The 16,780-nt window shown below is 36.2% G+C and overlaps 2 protein-coding genes across 3 annotated transcripts; both read right to left on the reverse strand.

Moving 5' to 3' along the window:
- On the reverse strand, positions 1 to 5,132 carry LOC105324264 (protein-glucosylgalactosylhydroxylysine glucosidase). The gene is made up of 11 exons (XM_011423318.4): positions 4,727 to 5,132; positions 4,038 to 4,240; positions 3,412 to 3,631; positions 3,083 to 3,261; positions 2,796 to 3,004; positions 2,481 to 2,664; positions 2,190 to 2,399; positions 1,803 to 2,012; positions 1,604 to 1,704; positions 1,199 to 1,324; positions 1 to 1,069 (listed from the first exon to the last, which is right to left on the reverse strand). Exons 1-11 carry the CDS (start codon positions 5,089 to 5,091, stop codon positions 599 to 601), a joined length of 2,478 nt encoding a protein of 825 aa, XP_011421620.3. The 5' UTR covers positions 5,092 to 5,132; the 3' UTR covers positions 1 to 598.
- A 472-nt stretch (positions 5,133 to 5,604) lies between these two features.
- LOC105340679 (protein-glucosylgalactosylhydroxylysine glucosidase) lies at positions 5,605 to 16,599 on the reverse strand. 2 transcript variants are annotated; one of them, XM_034470320.2, is made up of 13 exons: positions 16,464 to 16,599; positions 16,276 to 16,335; positions 14,790 to 14,986; positions 14,177 to 14,379; positions 13,039 to 13,240; positions 12,567 to 12,745; positions 12,219 to 12,436; positions 11,787 to 11,970; positions 9,879 to 10,085; positions 9,449 to 9,658; positions 8,937 to 9,037; positions 8,397 to 8,522; positions 5,605 to 6,383 (listed from the first exon to the last, which is right to left on the reverse strand). In XM_034470320.2, exons 3-13 carry the CDS (start codon positions 14,984 to 14,986, stop codon positions 6,006 to 6,008), a joined length of 2,205 nt encoding a protein of 734 aa, XP_034326211.2. In that variant the 5' UTR covers positions 16,276 to 16,335; positions 16,464 to 16,599; the 3' UTR covers positions 5,605 to 6,005. The 2 variants fall into 2 exon arrangements, with proteins under 2 accessions (XP_034326211.2, XP_065942889.1); XM_066086817.1 differs by having other exon boundaries at positions 14,790 to 15,032.
- Between the last annotated feature and the right edge of the window lie 181 nt (positions 16,600 to 16,780).

A 16,780-nucleotide genomic window follows, 5' to 3' on the forward strand; every position in this document is an offset into this window, starting at 1 on the left:
AAAAAAACCCCAGATATTTATAAATTTCTCTGATATTTGTATGCACGTGTTTTTCTTCCCATTATACAAAGTTTATTAATCAAACCTAATTGGTATGACGCGCTTTTTATGACACATCAAGAGGTGACTCCTTCTTTGAGACTTCATTTCTAGGAAAATATTTTATCATCCTTATATGATTTTATCTAGGTTAATATTTGTGGACAAAAGTATATTACAATCAAAATACTTTAACCGGTTTAGAATTTTCACTTGATTTTATTGTCTATTCGATAGGAATTACGTCACGATAGAGGTGTCCCATACCACCTTAACATTATGTAATGTTCAAGTATTAACACTTCTGGTGTGTAGTACTTGAAAAAATGATCACAGTTAACAGGGCTATACATTATATTTATACCTGTCTTTAAAGAACAATTCGTATTTATTCAAACACAGAACTTTTTCTTATAAAGCCCATCAGTTTATACTTATAATGGCATTTAAATGAGTTACATTTCCAAATACGAGCAAATATCATTTCTTGTGTTTGCTAAGTGCCAATAAACTTCAGATCGCTTCTACTGACTTCAAAAAATATCCCAAATCTCAAAAATTATAGCGTTTTGCACAAGACACTAATTATAAGTAGAACTGACCAAAATGAGACAGAGTTTGTTGAGTTTCTGACTCCTACGGTAGACGAAGAAGACGCGGGTGTTCGAGTGGTGGGAGGTGGCGGTAGTTCTGGTACAATGGAAGCCCGTTTTGTTGTAAACATGTGATTTTCATTTTGTATTAGTGAGACAGTTCTCTCGTCGTATTTTAACGTCAGTGTAAATTCAGCTGCCTTGGTCAGCCTCACAGTGGTTGTATCTTTGGTAAAATAGAAATCTATGGATCCTCTCAGGTAGTCTAGTCCTGTGATGTTGAAGGAGGAGGTGGAGGGAGGGAGACGTCCGTGGAAGTCGATCCTGTCAGGGCGGAGTCTGAAGCCGCCATAACCAAACAGCAGGGACTGCAGGAACCCTCCCATCCCCGTGATGAAATTGACAGCGCCCGTACCGTCAGCGTTCTCCGTCCACACCTGTAAATAGGTAAATCACTTCCTTTATAACATATTTGTTATAATCGTATGTCAATCATTCCAACATGTTCTTGAAAACAAAATGAAATTCTTAAGTCTGTGTAAAATAAATCAACTTCTTTCACTCACGTTGTATGGAGCTGCAACATTGCCTTCCTGTCTTTTAAACAGCCTTGCAGCATCTGCTGAGTTGTTAAGTTCAATATAACCAATCGAAAACATTCCCCACGTCATAGCGGGACCACCGGGTGTAGCCTAAAAAACAAGTTTACTATAAAGTAGCTGTTGTGGAATTATATCATGTAGGGATATCACTGTACGCAGTGCGATAAGAAATAGGTCTTTGAAGTAAAATCCATTCCTTGTACATACCGGTATGTATTATATGGATAGAAACTAGTTTGTCAGAATCATTGGGGTTCAACTTTAATTAATGAATTTAAAAAGTACATTCTACTATACTTAGTTTGAATCAATGCAGACTGAGAGGTTATCATTACGTGACCAGAAAAAAAAATATTCACTATCTATTACGTTTTCGTAAATGCGCAAGTCGTTTTTGCGCACGTCTTCTGGCATGGACATCATGAGTGGGAAGCCAAGAAGAATGACGTCTGCTTGTTTCACCTCTTCACCTGAAATAAAAAAATAAACAACAAAATACATGTGTGTTCTGCTGCAAAAGGCTTCAGCGATCTTTTATGGGTTTGCTTTAAGATTCTGTATGCCTGACCTTGAACATATCCGTCATACTCTGGGTGGTACCGTTGGCCTTTGTCAAAGGGAATGTTCATGCTGTTTGCGACATCCTTGTACAGTTGTTTAGACGGCTGACCCAGGAATTCGTCCACAAACCCCGGGAGTTCTAGGCTTAACTTAGCTACTAGGTTTGTGTAGACAGAGTTATTTACCTGATGGTGATATTCGTCTGGTGGCATCACATCTGTCAAAGATTAAGTTTAGCAGAATCCAATTTATTACGCAACAAAAATTGCATCAGTTTGATTAAAAAAAACCACATTTACTCCTTTGACCTTTATAAGAAGAAATTGATGGTTTAAATCGAGTTATAGTAAGTCATAAGGTTCTTGATGTGGCTATATGACGAAAAAGAACAAACCATTGATGTCATATAATGTTGTCATTTTATTAAACACTGCTCGTGACGCCCAGAAATCGGCTATATCCCTTATCATTTCATTCCCTCGTTCATGGAGTAAGAAATCAGTGTCACGTGTCAAATATATGTATTGTCTGACGGCAAACGCTATATCGCCAGTTATATGCTTTTCAAATTGGAAATAAGGAGGAACTGGTGTGACGTCATATCCTGAAATCGAAATAATGAAATGTTTATGGCACATTGTATGTATAAATATATGGTAATCTACATTTTTTAAATATTTTTAACCACTGAATGCGCTTTCCCAGGGATACATGGCTCCATTGTACCCTCTCATCATCGCCTGATGTTTGGCGTTGTCAAGAGTTCTGGTTCTTGTTTTGATGATGGCTTTACCGATTTCAACGTGCAATAGTTGAATGGGCGGATACATCCAGGTTTCTTGATCCCAGAACACATGACCGTTATACATCTAAATATTAGGATGTTTATAGTAATATAGTAATAATTTTAAGAACAATACCTCGTAGGAACCCTAGCAACTTTCCAATCAAATAAACAATTAAAGATTTTATTTATCTTATTTAGGAATGAAATTCTTACCAAACCGTGGGCAAGATCTCCAGGAGAGAGACCAATAAAATCTGGATGTTCTGACAAGGGGAGGGAGCTGAGAATGTAATATAACGAGGAATAGATTAAAGTAGCTAGTTCGTCGTTCCCTGATACTTCCATTCGCCCTTTAGACCACAATGTTTGCCACGACTGAATGTGCTGGGACTCCAGTGAATTGTTGAAGAATAGATCAACGCCTGCGTAAAAGAAATTCTACAATAAAAAGCTAGAATTCTAGCGATCGGAATTCCATTGTTATCTGTTGATAAACGAACCTTTGGTGAACTGGGTGTTTGCAGTTTGTGGATTGCTATCAACACTGAGAAGAAAGAGTCTCGCCAATCTTCGATTAGGTCCAACACAGACGTATGGAGGTATGGGAGAATATACCATTGTAACGTTACGAGTTTCATTCCAAGAGTATTCGAACTCTTTAACTCTTCCAAAGAAAACTCTGAAGAAAAAATGAGCAACTGTTTGTAATATTAGTTCCATGATTAAACGTATGTTTCAGCCAAATGCAAGGTTTGAAAAATAAAAGTTTAGGATTCAATCTATTGAGAGCTTTAAAAAAGTGATACATGTACAGGTCATTCCCATGTACCTTCTGTCTTTGCCTAAAGGTGGCGACTTATCCCCACTGAGTGTATTATCCAGATCATCGGTAACGACGGGCGCTCCACCGCCGAGTTTGACTTTTATTGGCGCCTCATTGTGATTCTGTACGAGGAGCTCGGTCACCATCAGTTGAGGGATGGAGCGGTGGGCGTAAGTCTTCAACGTCACGGAGACGCTTTCCCCGACATGACTCTCCAGGAACAAACCTTTTAAAAATGTTTTCATTGAAATTTTCAATATCTTATATTAGAACCATTTTAACAAAAGCTTGGACTTTGGGTAGTTGTGTTAAACAGCAATGCCACGTAGGCCTGTCTATTTCATTTTAGACCACTCAGGCATGGCTCTTTGAAATCAACACGATTTGTCTCGCTTTTGAGCAAAGACTACGCAATCGGTGTATATTTCGCTTGAAACCAGCGTCATTTTAACTTGTTTTGACGCAAGAAATAGATCGTTACATCCTACTAAAAGTCCAAGGTCTTGTTAAAATGGTTCTATTTGCCTTCGATGTTTGAATTAGTAATACCATGGATATTAAAACCTGCTCACTTTATTACACATCAATCATTGAACACATGTATACATGAATACGATGCATTTTTTATGTACCGTTTTTGAGATCCAGGCTATATTTAGACGTGACGTTGCCGTCCATGCTGACGTTTCTGACAAGAATAGCCGGTAGAAGAGCCCTGTGAGTTTTTATGGCGTACCCATTGTATAGACCGTTCATACAGAGCGTGTCTGTTTTGACTACCGTGGCTATGTGACCGTTGCCGATGGTAGGAAGAACTCTAGTGTCATTGGGTATCCTGTTGTTTGTGATAAAAATAATGTCCTACGACTACATGTTTATATAAGACATACAACAAAAGTGTACTAAGATCTCTTAACGCTTTTGCAATGAGCTATTTATCTAAAAACTTTAAGTGTTGTATGATACAATCAAGTCCATGTGGATGATTACATATGTTCGACGATTAACAGATTTTAATATGTGCATATATTCTAATGATGTCTGTCAAATTAAGAGAGCTACATATATGGTCGTGACCAATTTTTTACTATATTCATCTCCTCAGAAGAAGGGCTTTTTATAAACACATAACAAAGTATTCATTTTTAAAGATGATATATATGGATTTTTTCTGAACTAAATCATAGATAATAACCAAACACACTATGCAAATCAGAAAATAAAAGGAAGATCAGTGTTTAATGTATTAACCACCCAGCCTCCTTGATATACATCCGTATAGTATGTATAGTCAAAACTTGGCGTACAAGTACTGACTTACGTGTCACTGCTTAGTACGGTTACACCGGGTGTCACTGTCCAGACTCGAGCATCAATGTCCAGTGGTACCTTTTCCTCGCGGTCTCCATGGGATAAAACCATTTCGTTTTCACTCATTACTGTGTTTCCTATATCAGAGCACGTTACATCTTCAGCAGCCCGTGCATTGGTCTCCAGCATACCCAACAAAGCAAGGAAAACTAGCAGCAACATCATAGAGAAGTTCGACTTCAATGCACTAGGGGATATGCTGGACTTGGAAACATCAGGTTTCATTCTGTATTTGATAAGTGACAATTTACAATGCTTTGGTACAGATAGTTGGTTATCTTGGTTACCGAGGACTTTTTGTTTAGAGTATCGCATTCAAGTACTTGGTAACAACCCCCTAATCAGGCTGTACAAGATGTTTCATACGTAATTCTATGTGTAATAGTAGTCCAATGATCAATACACATGTATTAATTACAACAAATATGTTGTTTGTTTCCAAAACATGTATGTTAAATTCATCCAAACAAAGTTTGCTCTTTCAAAATATTAAATGTAAAGTACATGTTTGCCTATGTGCCTACAAATATATATACTTCTATCTGCTAACTTTGGTGTATGAATGCTTGCTAAACCGTTTTAGGGATGTTTGCAGATTTCCGTTAAACAACGTATTATTCTTTTTTACTTGTTCGAAATAATATGATGACAGGTTAATATACTAGCAAAGTGTAGACAACCCTTACCAGAATCAGACATGCGAGCACGTTTAAGTGATATCTTTTGAAATCATTCTTTAAACAACGATTGTTGGCATTACAGAAAAAAATCTAGTGTAAAAATATAAACTGTTATAGGAATATCATGAATTAATCAACAATACAAGTACATGTATATATCTTTATTTTTAAAAATTCAAATATAATTCGATTTTTAAAAAAACATTATCGTTAGACGTAATACCGGTGTTAAATGTTGCAAAAGTGGAAAGCTCATTTGGTAGATCTGTGACACCACACCATCTTTGGACATTTGGGCTGTTAGCTTTATTATCTCACCCAAATACGATTTTGATTATACTTATTGGTGCATGTTAATAACATAATATATGTCAGACTGTTTGCTTAATTAACTTACCCAAATATGATATTATTATGTTCATTCATGCATGTTTCCCTTCAGGAAATATCAGTATAATACACGCCCGGCTGTTGGCATCATTACTATCTTACCCAAATATGATATAATTATGCTTATTAATGCATGTTTTCCCTAAAGAAAATAGTATATTACATATATGAGTTTCTGTCTAGTGTGAGCGGTAGATCTGGCACTATGGAGGCTTTTGTCGAAGAAAACATTTGTATTTCATTTTGTTTCAATGTGAAGGCTTTCTCTTCGTATTTTAACGTCAGGGTAAATTCAGCTGCCTTGGTCAGCCTCACAATGGTTGTATCTTTGGTAAAATAGAAATCTATGGATCCTCCTAGGTAGTCTAGTCCTGTGATGTTGAAGGAGGAGGTGGAGGGAGGGAGACGTCCGTGGAAGTCGATCCTGTCAGGGCGGAGTCTGAAGCCGCCATAACCAAACAGCAGGGACTGCAGGAACCCTCCCATCCCCGTGATGAAATTGACAGCGCCCGTACCGTCATCGAGTTCTGTCCACACCTGTAATGTACAAAAAGCAGTTGTTGCACGTGACTTTTCACTATCATTTTGCTAGCATATGTATGTCCTTGTCATCCAGTGGACAACTTTATACGGGAACCAGATCATATTACAAGTCGTTATACATAACTAATACAGAAAACAGACAAACAAAGAGTCCTTATATACTACATGTGTATTTAAATAGTATCTTAGTGAAATGGAATTCATAATAGAAAGTTGTTCTACAACGCTTGATCAAAGGTGTTTTGTGCAAAAATAAATAAGTCGAATCTATGCTTAAATCTTATTTATTTTTCATCTACCTATATAAAAAAGGGTTTGCCAATCAATGAAAAAGAAATAAAATCAACACAAGAAAACGTTTTTAAGATATTTTATAGTCAAACCCCATTATCTCGGAACTGATTAGAGTCTTAGACTGAAAAAAAGCTTTTGGTCTAAAATGGCATGGTCACTATTTTCAATGATTTTTTCACAATTTTGATTGTGTACAATGCTTTAATAATAAATTTGTAATGAATAACCATAATATGATTGTCATTCATAGAATTTAAAGCAAGGAACGGAGCTCACAATTATTTGTTATGCAAATAAGTTTCGTACCAGGTTTTTGTTTACATTGGTTCAATGTCCCGTAAACGTTCTTTTTCAAGCGAATTTTTTTATCTGCTAATTTGTTTTGAACAAAGATAAACAGTTCCTAGCGTTTGTCACATTCATTTTGGGTCTAAACCTGGACTTCTCTTTTCAACATTCAAAATGTAAACAAAAACATGACTGAGTTTTGTTTACATAACAAGTAACTCCACTACACACACTCAAGTTTTGGTTGCTCATCAGAAATACCTTGCTCAAGCATGATTGTAAACACTGAGATTGGAAAAGTTAAATTTCGACCAAAATCGTGAACATGCCCCTTTAAACGCATACTAAAACAGAAATGATGACTTCCAACTCGCTCGAAATATCCATTATATCAAAGTTATTGATGTTTGAGTTACTTTTGTTCGACTGTTTTACACATCAAACAGAACAAATTGACAAGAATGGAACATTATACATGTATATAGAACTATCTAACATCTTTGTTCTTATTGGGATGTTTTGGTATACCTTGTATAATTTTGTACAAATGATGTGTTAAATTTTTGTTTTGCTGCCTTCAGTGCGTCACCAAAATCAAAGTACTGAAGTACTGTAAGCCGGGCTCTTTTGGTGTGTTTTATGCATATTGTGTAGTAAAGACTGAAATAAATAACTCTCTCTCTCTCTCTCTCTCTCTCTCTCTCTCTCTCTCTCTCTCTCTCTCTCTCTCTCTCTCTCTCTCTCTCTCTCTCTCTCTCTCTCTCTCATGCTTTTAATGTCGGCAAAGCGTCAGAGAGCTACAAATTTTGTAAGCGGCTATAAACAAAAATATGTCTGTCTAGTAGAAAAAAGTTCAAGTTGCTGCCTTCAATTTTGCAACAAGCGTTATATATCAATTCCCATTTCTTCATCGCGCAGCAAAGTAGTATATGGAAATTCATGCGCATTGTCTCCAAAATGCATAGGCTTGTTTATAAAACACGTTATTAATAAGAAAACTAAAAAAGATAGACAATTCTCTCGAGTTAAAAAAGAAGAAACAAAATGCCAACACTTTTGACAAAACGTGGCTCCTTGTGTAACTATTTGGTATAGCGGAAGCTTTTACTTCGACGCTGTTTGGTTTTTTGTTTACTTTTGAAGCTGTACTATTTATAGTAACATTGGCGATTTGCCTGCCTACAGCCAGGACTATGCTTTCAGCAGAGCCCGGCTAAAAGTTGATGGACTGAATTTGATAAAACTCAGTTTCAATGATACTAGTACGTAAAATTTTGGCCAATGATTCGATCAATACAATATGTTGCAACAACATTTATCAAAACAAAGACTGAACATTTCAATTCGTGGATTAACTCAACGACGAAATCCACGAAATTGGTATTCAACAAATTTTGATGAAATTAACCATAGTAGTTTAGTTACATTAAATGGCTTAGCGACATTCAGCAGCTGGCGTGTAAACTGGGTCGATGCCTTAGTTATATCTCCAATCTCCAGGTTCCCGATGGAGAACATACTCCAGGTCATGGCTGGACCTTTTGATGTCACCTGGAATAGACAATCGTAACTACTCGGTCGTTTTTGTAACCACACGTAATGGAACAGAGCAAGCGTGACCACATGCTGGAATAGTTTTACATTAGAACTGCATTTTGCGTTACTTGATGTTATATTGATCCAGGGGTCTCTTTGTTACATACAACTTTAACACTGCGAGTCTAAATCATAATTCCTATTGCCACAATATAATCCGATATCACAATCAAATGCAACTTTTGAGTGTCAGAGTACAGGTATTCTGACTTCGTATTTTGTTTTTATTCCATGTCAAAAAGTCTTGCCAAGCAGTTAAAATCCATTATTATTAGCATTGAGTGCCAATAATTATATATGCAAGTGTATTTTTTAACTGTTTCCGATATTATACTGTTCGTGCTAAAGAATGGTTTCTTTCGAACTGACCGCTTCGTATATCCGGAGGTCATTCCTTCGTGTAGACTCGTCCATGTTTATCATGAGAGGGAATCCCATTAGGACAACGTCAGCTTGTTTCACGGGTTCATCTGAAAGAGTGTATATAGAATGTCACAAACTCTATGGGAAAGAAACATTTATTAAAACTTTCTTCCTTTATATCAATATCATTTCTGAATGTAACATTTTCATGCGTCTTTAATTGGGGGGGGGGGGGCTGTAAGCTTAATCGAAAATATTTGATATGGTTTGCATTATATTTCGTTATAACATCATCAACATGTATCACTGTTATATGGGGTGTACTATTACAAGAATTTTAGTTGGTGTAGTTTTCTGTTGTGCTAGAGATTTTACTGTACCAAAAAATCATAACTGTGGCGCTGACACAAGAAAACAGTTGTTGAGAACCATATGACCATGATTAGAAACCGCTGATTAAGTCAATTGTTCCAAAAACTTATATGATCTTGGAAATTAACAAATTAAACATGTATTACTTTTTGTGTAGCCATCAAATTCGGGATGATAGTCAAGTTGTTTGTCATAGGGAATGTACATTTTGTCAGCAATGGCTTTGTATTTTGGATCGGGTTTGATGTTCATCACATTTCCCACAAACTCCGGGAGTAAGAGACTTAGTTTAGCGACAGCGTTTGTGAAGGCCGAGTTATTCACTTTCTTGTGCCATTCATCAGGAGGCATCACGTCTACAAAAAATACAATACATTAAACAGTGACATATACCTGTACAAGTAACATGACATTTCCTTGCAAGCAAATGTTGGTGTTGGAGACTACTCCATGAATCTAAATATTTTCGACGGGACGTTAAATCGGCAAATGGCATTAAGTATGGTTTGTCATTAGAAAATAGCTACTTAACCTCATTTAATTCACATGTATGAGCACTTGAATTTGTTAACCTACCATGGATTTCGTACATATTTGTTGAGTAATTCAGGAAAACTCGTGAAGCCCAGAATTCTGCTATTTCTTGCACTAGCTCTATTCCACTCTCTTTAAGGAACCTAATGTCTCGTGTCATATAAAGGTACTGTCTCAAGGCAAACGAAATATCTCCTGTGATGTGTTGTTCATTCAAAAAATAAATAGGTATTTCTGTTACGTCAAGACCTGTAAGAAACAAAGTTCCATTGTTCAAAACGATGTTCCATAATCACAAACAACGTGATACATCATCCATAACAAAATACGTCTATAACATGATATGTATATTTGTTTTCCCTTGGACTGAAATGTCACATTTTCATTGGTTTAAACATAGCACGTGATTGCCTCATATATCTCTATATTTGTTCTGTGAGAAATAATATTAGGCAATATGGCCGTCATTGGTCGACGCTTCGCTTACTCATTTCGACATTTCATAGTATTTTATACATAAACTGCATGCTGTAAGTTCTTAAAGTATTTGGAGTTGTTGCCCTTTGAAATTCTTTAAAATTAGAGTAGTTGCCCTTAGAATATTGAAGTCACATTGTTTTGTCTGGAGCAGAACAAAATGGCAGCGACGAAATTTGCTAAAATCTCTGCAGAGGAAAGGGAGAAAACATTTGAAATTAAATAGCAACAAAACATTGTAAGTAAACATGGGTAAAGCAAAGATTTTGAAAGAGTATTTGAAAGGTGAGATGAAAATTTTGAAGAGTTTAAATGAGTTAAATTGGACGAGATGTAAGGCATCTTGTACATGGCTTTGCGTAGATCATCGCTATTTGTGAATAAATATGTCGCTTGATAGTCCTCGAGAAAACAAAACACTTATTAGGTTAGTTACTGACTCACTACGGAAATATATTGGGTTGATCAATCTCATAGAAGGCTCGGCTTCGCCTCGCCATCTATGAGATAGATCAACCCAATATATTTCCGTAGTGAGTCAGTAACTAACCTAATAAGTAATATTGTTTTCCCTTGGACTGAAATGTCACATTTTCATTGGTTTAAACATGGCACGTGATTGCCTCATATATCTCTATATTTGTTCTGTGAGAAATAATATTAGGCAATATGGCCGTCATTGGTCGACGCTTCGCTTACTCATTTCGACATTTCATAGTATTTTATACATAAACTGCATGCCGTAAGTTCTTAAAGTATTTGGAGTAGTTGCCCTTTGAAATTCTTTAAAATTAGAGTAGCTGCCCTTAGAATATTGACGTCACATTGTTTTGTCTGGAGCAGAACAAAATGGCAGCGTCGAAATTTGCTCAAATCTCTGCAGAGGAAAGGGAGAAAACATATAAAATTGAATAGCAACAAAACATTGTAAGTAAACATGGGTGAAGCAAGATTTTGAAAGAGTATTTGTAAGGTGAGATTGAAAATTTTGAAGAATTAAAATGAGTTAAATTGGACGATATGTAAGGCATATTGTACATGGCTTTGCGTAGATCATCGCTATTTGTGAATAAATATGTCGCTTGAAAGTCCTCGAGAAAACAAAACACTTATTAGGTTAGTTACTGACTCACTACGGAAATATATTGGGTTAATCAATCTCATAGAAGGCTCGGCTTCGCCTCGCCATCTATGAGATTGATCAACCCAATATATTTCCGTAGTGAGTCAGTAACTAACCTAATAAGTAATAATATAACATGATACATCCATAACATGATACATCTATAAAATGATACATCTTGAACAATATACATCTAAAATATGATACATATATAACATGATACATTTATAACATGATACATCTAAAACATGATGCATCTATAACAATATATATATACATCTATAACATAATGCATCTATAATGGCATGATGCATCTATAATTTGACACAAAAACGCACACAGATTTATACCTGAGAGAGCAGTTTCCCATGGGTACATGGCTCCTTTATATCCCCTCATCTTGGCGGTCTGTATGGCGGCGTCTAGAGTGCGGACCCTGGTTTGTACGATGGCCTCCCCCATCTTACTGTGGAGCAGTAGTATCGGTGGATACATCCATGTTTCCTGGTCCCAGAACACGTGACCCATGTAGTCCTTCATACACAAAAATAAATACTTTTTATTTAACATTTCTCTTGATTGAAACCGTGTACTTGATATTTAAATAGCACACAGCGAAACAATAATTGCCAACATGTACTGGTACTTTTATAAAACAAAAAATTAAAATTGAATTTTGATGATATGTTAAAAACATTAAATATCATAATAAGTTTCGTGCATTCACGTTATGTTAAACATGTAAATAAAATTAAAGTTTGTGTGTAACAATAAGAAAGTACCTGGTGTCCCTCACCATGAGCCAAATCCCCGGGAGACAGACCCACAAAATCTGGGGTCGGTCCCAAAGGGAGAGAACTTATGATATAGTACAAGCTGGAATACGCCAAAGTAGCCAATGTATCATTGCCATTCAAATCAATTCGACCATTCCTCCATACATCTGCCCAACCATTGACGTGGCTCGACTCAAGGTTTCCATTAAAAAACATTTGCACGCCTATTGGAAGTATTTCAAAAAGAAATTGTTTTGTCTCAAATGTCAACCTTTTTGAAAATAAAAATAGTATTTTAAAAAGTTGCTTAATTAATTGATTTTATTGACAATATGGTAACGACAAAAAAGGAACCTTTGTCGAAAGATTTCTTTGCAGTTGTGGGGTCTAGATCAACACTTAGTAGAAAGAGGCGGGTAGTTTTTTGGAATGGTTCCACGGAGATTTCCTCTGGTATAACAGTGTGAACCATGGTGACGTCTTGTAATCCCGTGACGTCATATTCCATTTCTTTTGTTCTTCCGCTTATAATGCTACATGCAGATAGAAATAGTTCTTACATATATGTACATATGTACATGGTGGTATATTACAAGATAGGAAGACTTGAGACATTGTACGTAAAATAGATAGGTAATTTATAGTTGGTATTAATCGTTTTGGTTTACATACAACTAATTGGAAGGAGGCATAGATCATTCGACCATGATTTGACAAAAGAATTGTGTTTACTTAGTAATATGTTACATCATGACTGTTTTATTCAAAAATAAGACTCGAATAGTTATCAAGAACCCTTTTTCTTGAGGAATATATTCTATTATACCCGATAGATTGGTTGACCGCGTGAGTGATATCCAAATCCTCAGTGTCAGCAATCCTAGAGGAATTCAAACCCAACCTAACGTTTGCTGATCCTGCATTTCGAACAGTCACCATGGTGACGAGTAGCTGTTTAATTGTTCGATGAGCAAACATTTTTATCCTGACAGATAAATCCTTTGCCGCTATCTCCTCTACAAACATACCTGAAGTAAACAAAGAAAAAGCATGCATTAAGCTGACATGAATTCATAAAAGCGTTTGGTCGCCATATTAGTTTCGATCGCTCCTCTACTGCCACTGGGGTATATATACTGGTCGAGAAAGTTACGGTCGGTTGCATTCAGTTTGCACGGACTTCTAAATGCATCTACTACACATTGCAGTAAAATGTTTGCAATGAAGAATAAAGGAAACAACAATCAATAAAATACAAAATATATTTATTCTTTGAAAGAATTTCCAAGGTACTAGTATCCGTATTATTTTGCACAGATAGCGCTGCCTTACTTCACATGCTCATCGAACACGTGTGTCGTCGTTACAGAGAGCACAACGTCTGCATCTTTTTGAAATCCCGGCGGCACTACATCCAACCCAGTAGCTAAATGATAGTAAATCCAAGAAAGTAACAACGTAGCAGCGACTCTTTTCCATCGGTTCTATAAAAACGCTTCCATGCGATCACTGACATTGCTCGATCACCCACAGTGTGTGGTTGCGCATGTGCGATGTTATAAGATAAACAGGAAAAGGTCTACAATTATTGAGGATTTTTTATGTTCATGTGCCTGGATTTCAGTCTGCCTTGTTTCGTCGTTCATTGGATATATTCCTAATCAGTGCAGTGGTTGTCATATTATTTTTGTTCAAAACGCGTTTCTACACATCTTTTCGTCCAAGGTAACGTGTTCGGGTGTATGAAATACCTGAATGCGGTGAAGCATGAATAGTGCTCTCTGCCTTATATAGGGGGTGTGTAGCGATGAGCAGAACAATAGAAATCGACAACTAATATGGCTGTAGTCGGAGATAAAAGGGAAATAATGCGTATTTATGAATTCATGTCAGCTTTAACCACGATGTGAATGATTGAATGATAACGAGGAGGAGGAGGATAACGACAGTTATTGCTCACTCACCAGCAGCGAAGTCAAGAGTGAATCGTTGTTCCTGAAAACTCGATGAATTTATGTTCCTAATGAATACAGCAGGCATTTTTGCACGATGGCTGGTGATGTTATGACCATTATAAAGTCCGTTCATAAAAACTGCGTCACCTCTTATCACGGTGGCTACATGGCCGTTCCCGATAGACGGCATGAGGCGTTGGTCGTCCGGCAAACTGCAAAATTAGGGTAAGCACACTGAATGACAAAAAGGAAATTTGCGATGCATTATATCTCCAAACCAACGGGTCGTAAAAAGATGATACGAGATGGTCCAAGAAATATTTAAGTTTATCGGGGCATATTTTCGGTAATTTTAGTGTGTAAATTTAAGAAATTGGAATTTTCCTGGGGGGATCCGGACCCCCAATCCCCCTTTTGATCCGCACATTCTAATCAAAAGATGACTGAAGAGGATCAGGTAAGCTAATAATATATCGTAAACCGTTTGTAGAAGTTACCCCATGTGACAGTGTTGGTTGTCGTTTAATATCTATCCTACCTTACAGTAAATGTTGTATACGGCCTTGTTCGAAGTCTTTACTCGAAGAATGAAACAAAGTGGATACAATAGATTGATAGGTACCTGTTTACGGATAGGGAGGTGATACCTGGGATGTTGAAAGGCGAAGTCACGCGGGGCAGACTCTTTGTCAATATTTGCCCGCCATGAGAGATTGCAGTCTTGGCATTTTCTTCGTTTCCATCTCTTGGTAATTCATATCGCATTCCAGCCCATGTGGTGTCGCACATAATTAGAGTTGTAAGCGCTATTACCAGCATCTTTTTTGAAAAAGACATTCTCAAATCACAACTCCATCTTGCAGATTTATAATGAATGTTAGGAAGATAATATAGACTAAATAAATGGAAAATGACAGAGATTAATGAAGTTTTAAATATTGACATGTGTATATATATATATATATATATATATATATATATATATATATATATATATATATATATATATATATATATATATATATATATATATATATATTATAAAAGACAATTCAATGTTTACATTGGATCATGAAAAAATGATGGTGATAATCAGTCTTTTCCAAAGACTGGAAACTATCTTTATAGACATTATTGAATTATGCTATCCATACAAGTCATTAAGGGGCATGGTCACGATTTTGGTCAAATTTTATTTTTCTATTTCAATTGTTTAGAGTGCTTTAGTAATGCATTTCTCATGATATATCAAAATTTAATAGTTAGTCGTAAAGTTATAAGCAAGATGCGGGGCTGACAATTCTTTGTTATGTAAACAAGACTCGTGCCTTGTTTTCGTTTACATTGGTTCAACATACCGGTAAAATCTCTTCTTCAAGTTGATTTTTCTATATGCAAGCTCGTTTTAAACATAAATAAATAGTTCCTTTAGTTTGTCACATTCATTTTAGGTCTAAACCTGGAATTTTTTTTTCAACAATCAAAATGTAAACAAGAACTTGGTTTTCAAAGCAAATAATTGTAAGGTCTGTATCTCGCTTATAACTTGAACACTGACCCCTAAGTTTTGGATGACAGTTATAAATGCCTTACTAAAGCATTGTAACATTAAAACCTAAAAAATCTAATTTTTGAAATAAAAATATCGTGACCACGCCCCTTTAATGAGTAAAACAATCTTATAGTAAATTATAGGGCAATAAATTTTAAAAGTGCTGACTGATAAACGAGAGAGAGAGAGAGAGAGAGAGAGAGAGAGAGAGAGAGAGAGAGAGAGAGAGAGAGAGACAGACAGACAGACAGACAGACACAGACAGACAGACAGAGGGGGGGGGGCTTGGTGGTCATGGCCATTTTGAGACTACATCAGTCTCCTTGAGAGTCAAACAAACAGCTCCGTATAAAAATTAAGAAAGTATTAAAATTTTAAACCTATGTATAATGTTTGGAATTCGTCTTTACTAATTAGTATAATTTATTACTAAATATCAAATCTAAAATTTGACGAACATCCAGCCTCCTTAATACTCAGTTCAGTAGAATATCTGGGTCCCTCCCCCAACATTGAGGCCTGAATATGTGTTACAGCACTTGAGACTTGTACTTGCATTTTATTCCCCGTTGTGGTTCTCTATCAGTGATACGTGGGGAGATAACACGAGTGCCAGCTGTAAAAAAAATATTAGTACGACAAGTTTACTTGCGGCATCTGTTCATACTAGATAAAGATGAAACAAAGTAAGAAGAGATCAAAATTGAGATCACAAACACTGGCACATATGCCATACATACGTACATTAGAAAGTTTCTATGCCACCGCCGCCCGCCTTCTTATTCCCCGGTCTATTTTTATATACATGTATATACCGATACTTATGGACTGCAAATATGTCATTATGTTCAAGTGTTTTGGCACTCGAAAATTTCCAGCTTTTGGGCATAATGATATCATTTAGCCTTTATAACGAAGTTAATGAGTTTTATTGTTAATTCAAGTGTAAAATTTTCGGTGGATTATTTTTCATGACGAAGAACTTGAGCTTGCAATGGTACACATATATCAGTATGCAAAAAAGGGGAAAATCTTTAATAAATTCTGTGCATGGTGGTCAA

Source organism: Magallana gigas, chromosome 6 (genome assembly GCF_963853765.1).
Source record: "Magallana gigas chromosome 6, xbMagGiga1.1, whole genome shotgun sequence".
Classification (NCBI taxonomy): Eukaryota; Metazoa; Mollusca; class Bivalvia; order Ostreida; family Ostreidae; genus Magallana; species Magallana gigas.

Bases quoted from the DNA above. Each gene is read 5' to 3' on its own strand.
- LOC105340679 (XM_066086817.1), bottom strand. From the start codon at position 15,004: ATGTCTTTTTCAAAAAAGATGCTGGTAATAGCGCTTACAACTCTAATT. The intron at 13,241-14,176 runs GTGAGTGAGCAA...TGTTTACTTCAG, and splicing joins CACTCTTGACTTCGCTGCTG to GTATGTTTGTAGAGGAGATA. The intron at 12,437-12,566 runs GTTCCTTTTTTG...TACTTCCAATAG, and splicing joins AAAGAAATCTTTCGACAAAG to GCGTGCAAATGTTTTTTAAT.
- LOC105324264 (XM_011423318.4), bottom strand. From the start codon at position 5,091: ATGCGATACTCTAAACAAAAAGTCCTCGGTAACCAAGATAACCAACTA. The intron at 2,665-2,795 runs GTAAGAATTTCA...CCTAATATTTAG, and splicing joins GAGATCTTGCCCACGGTTTG to ATGTATAACGGTCATGTGTT. The intron at 1,705-1,802 runs GTCAGGCATACA...TTTTTATTTCAG, and splicing joins GTATGACGGATATGTTCAAG to GTGAAGAGGTGAAACAAGCA.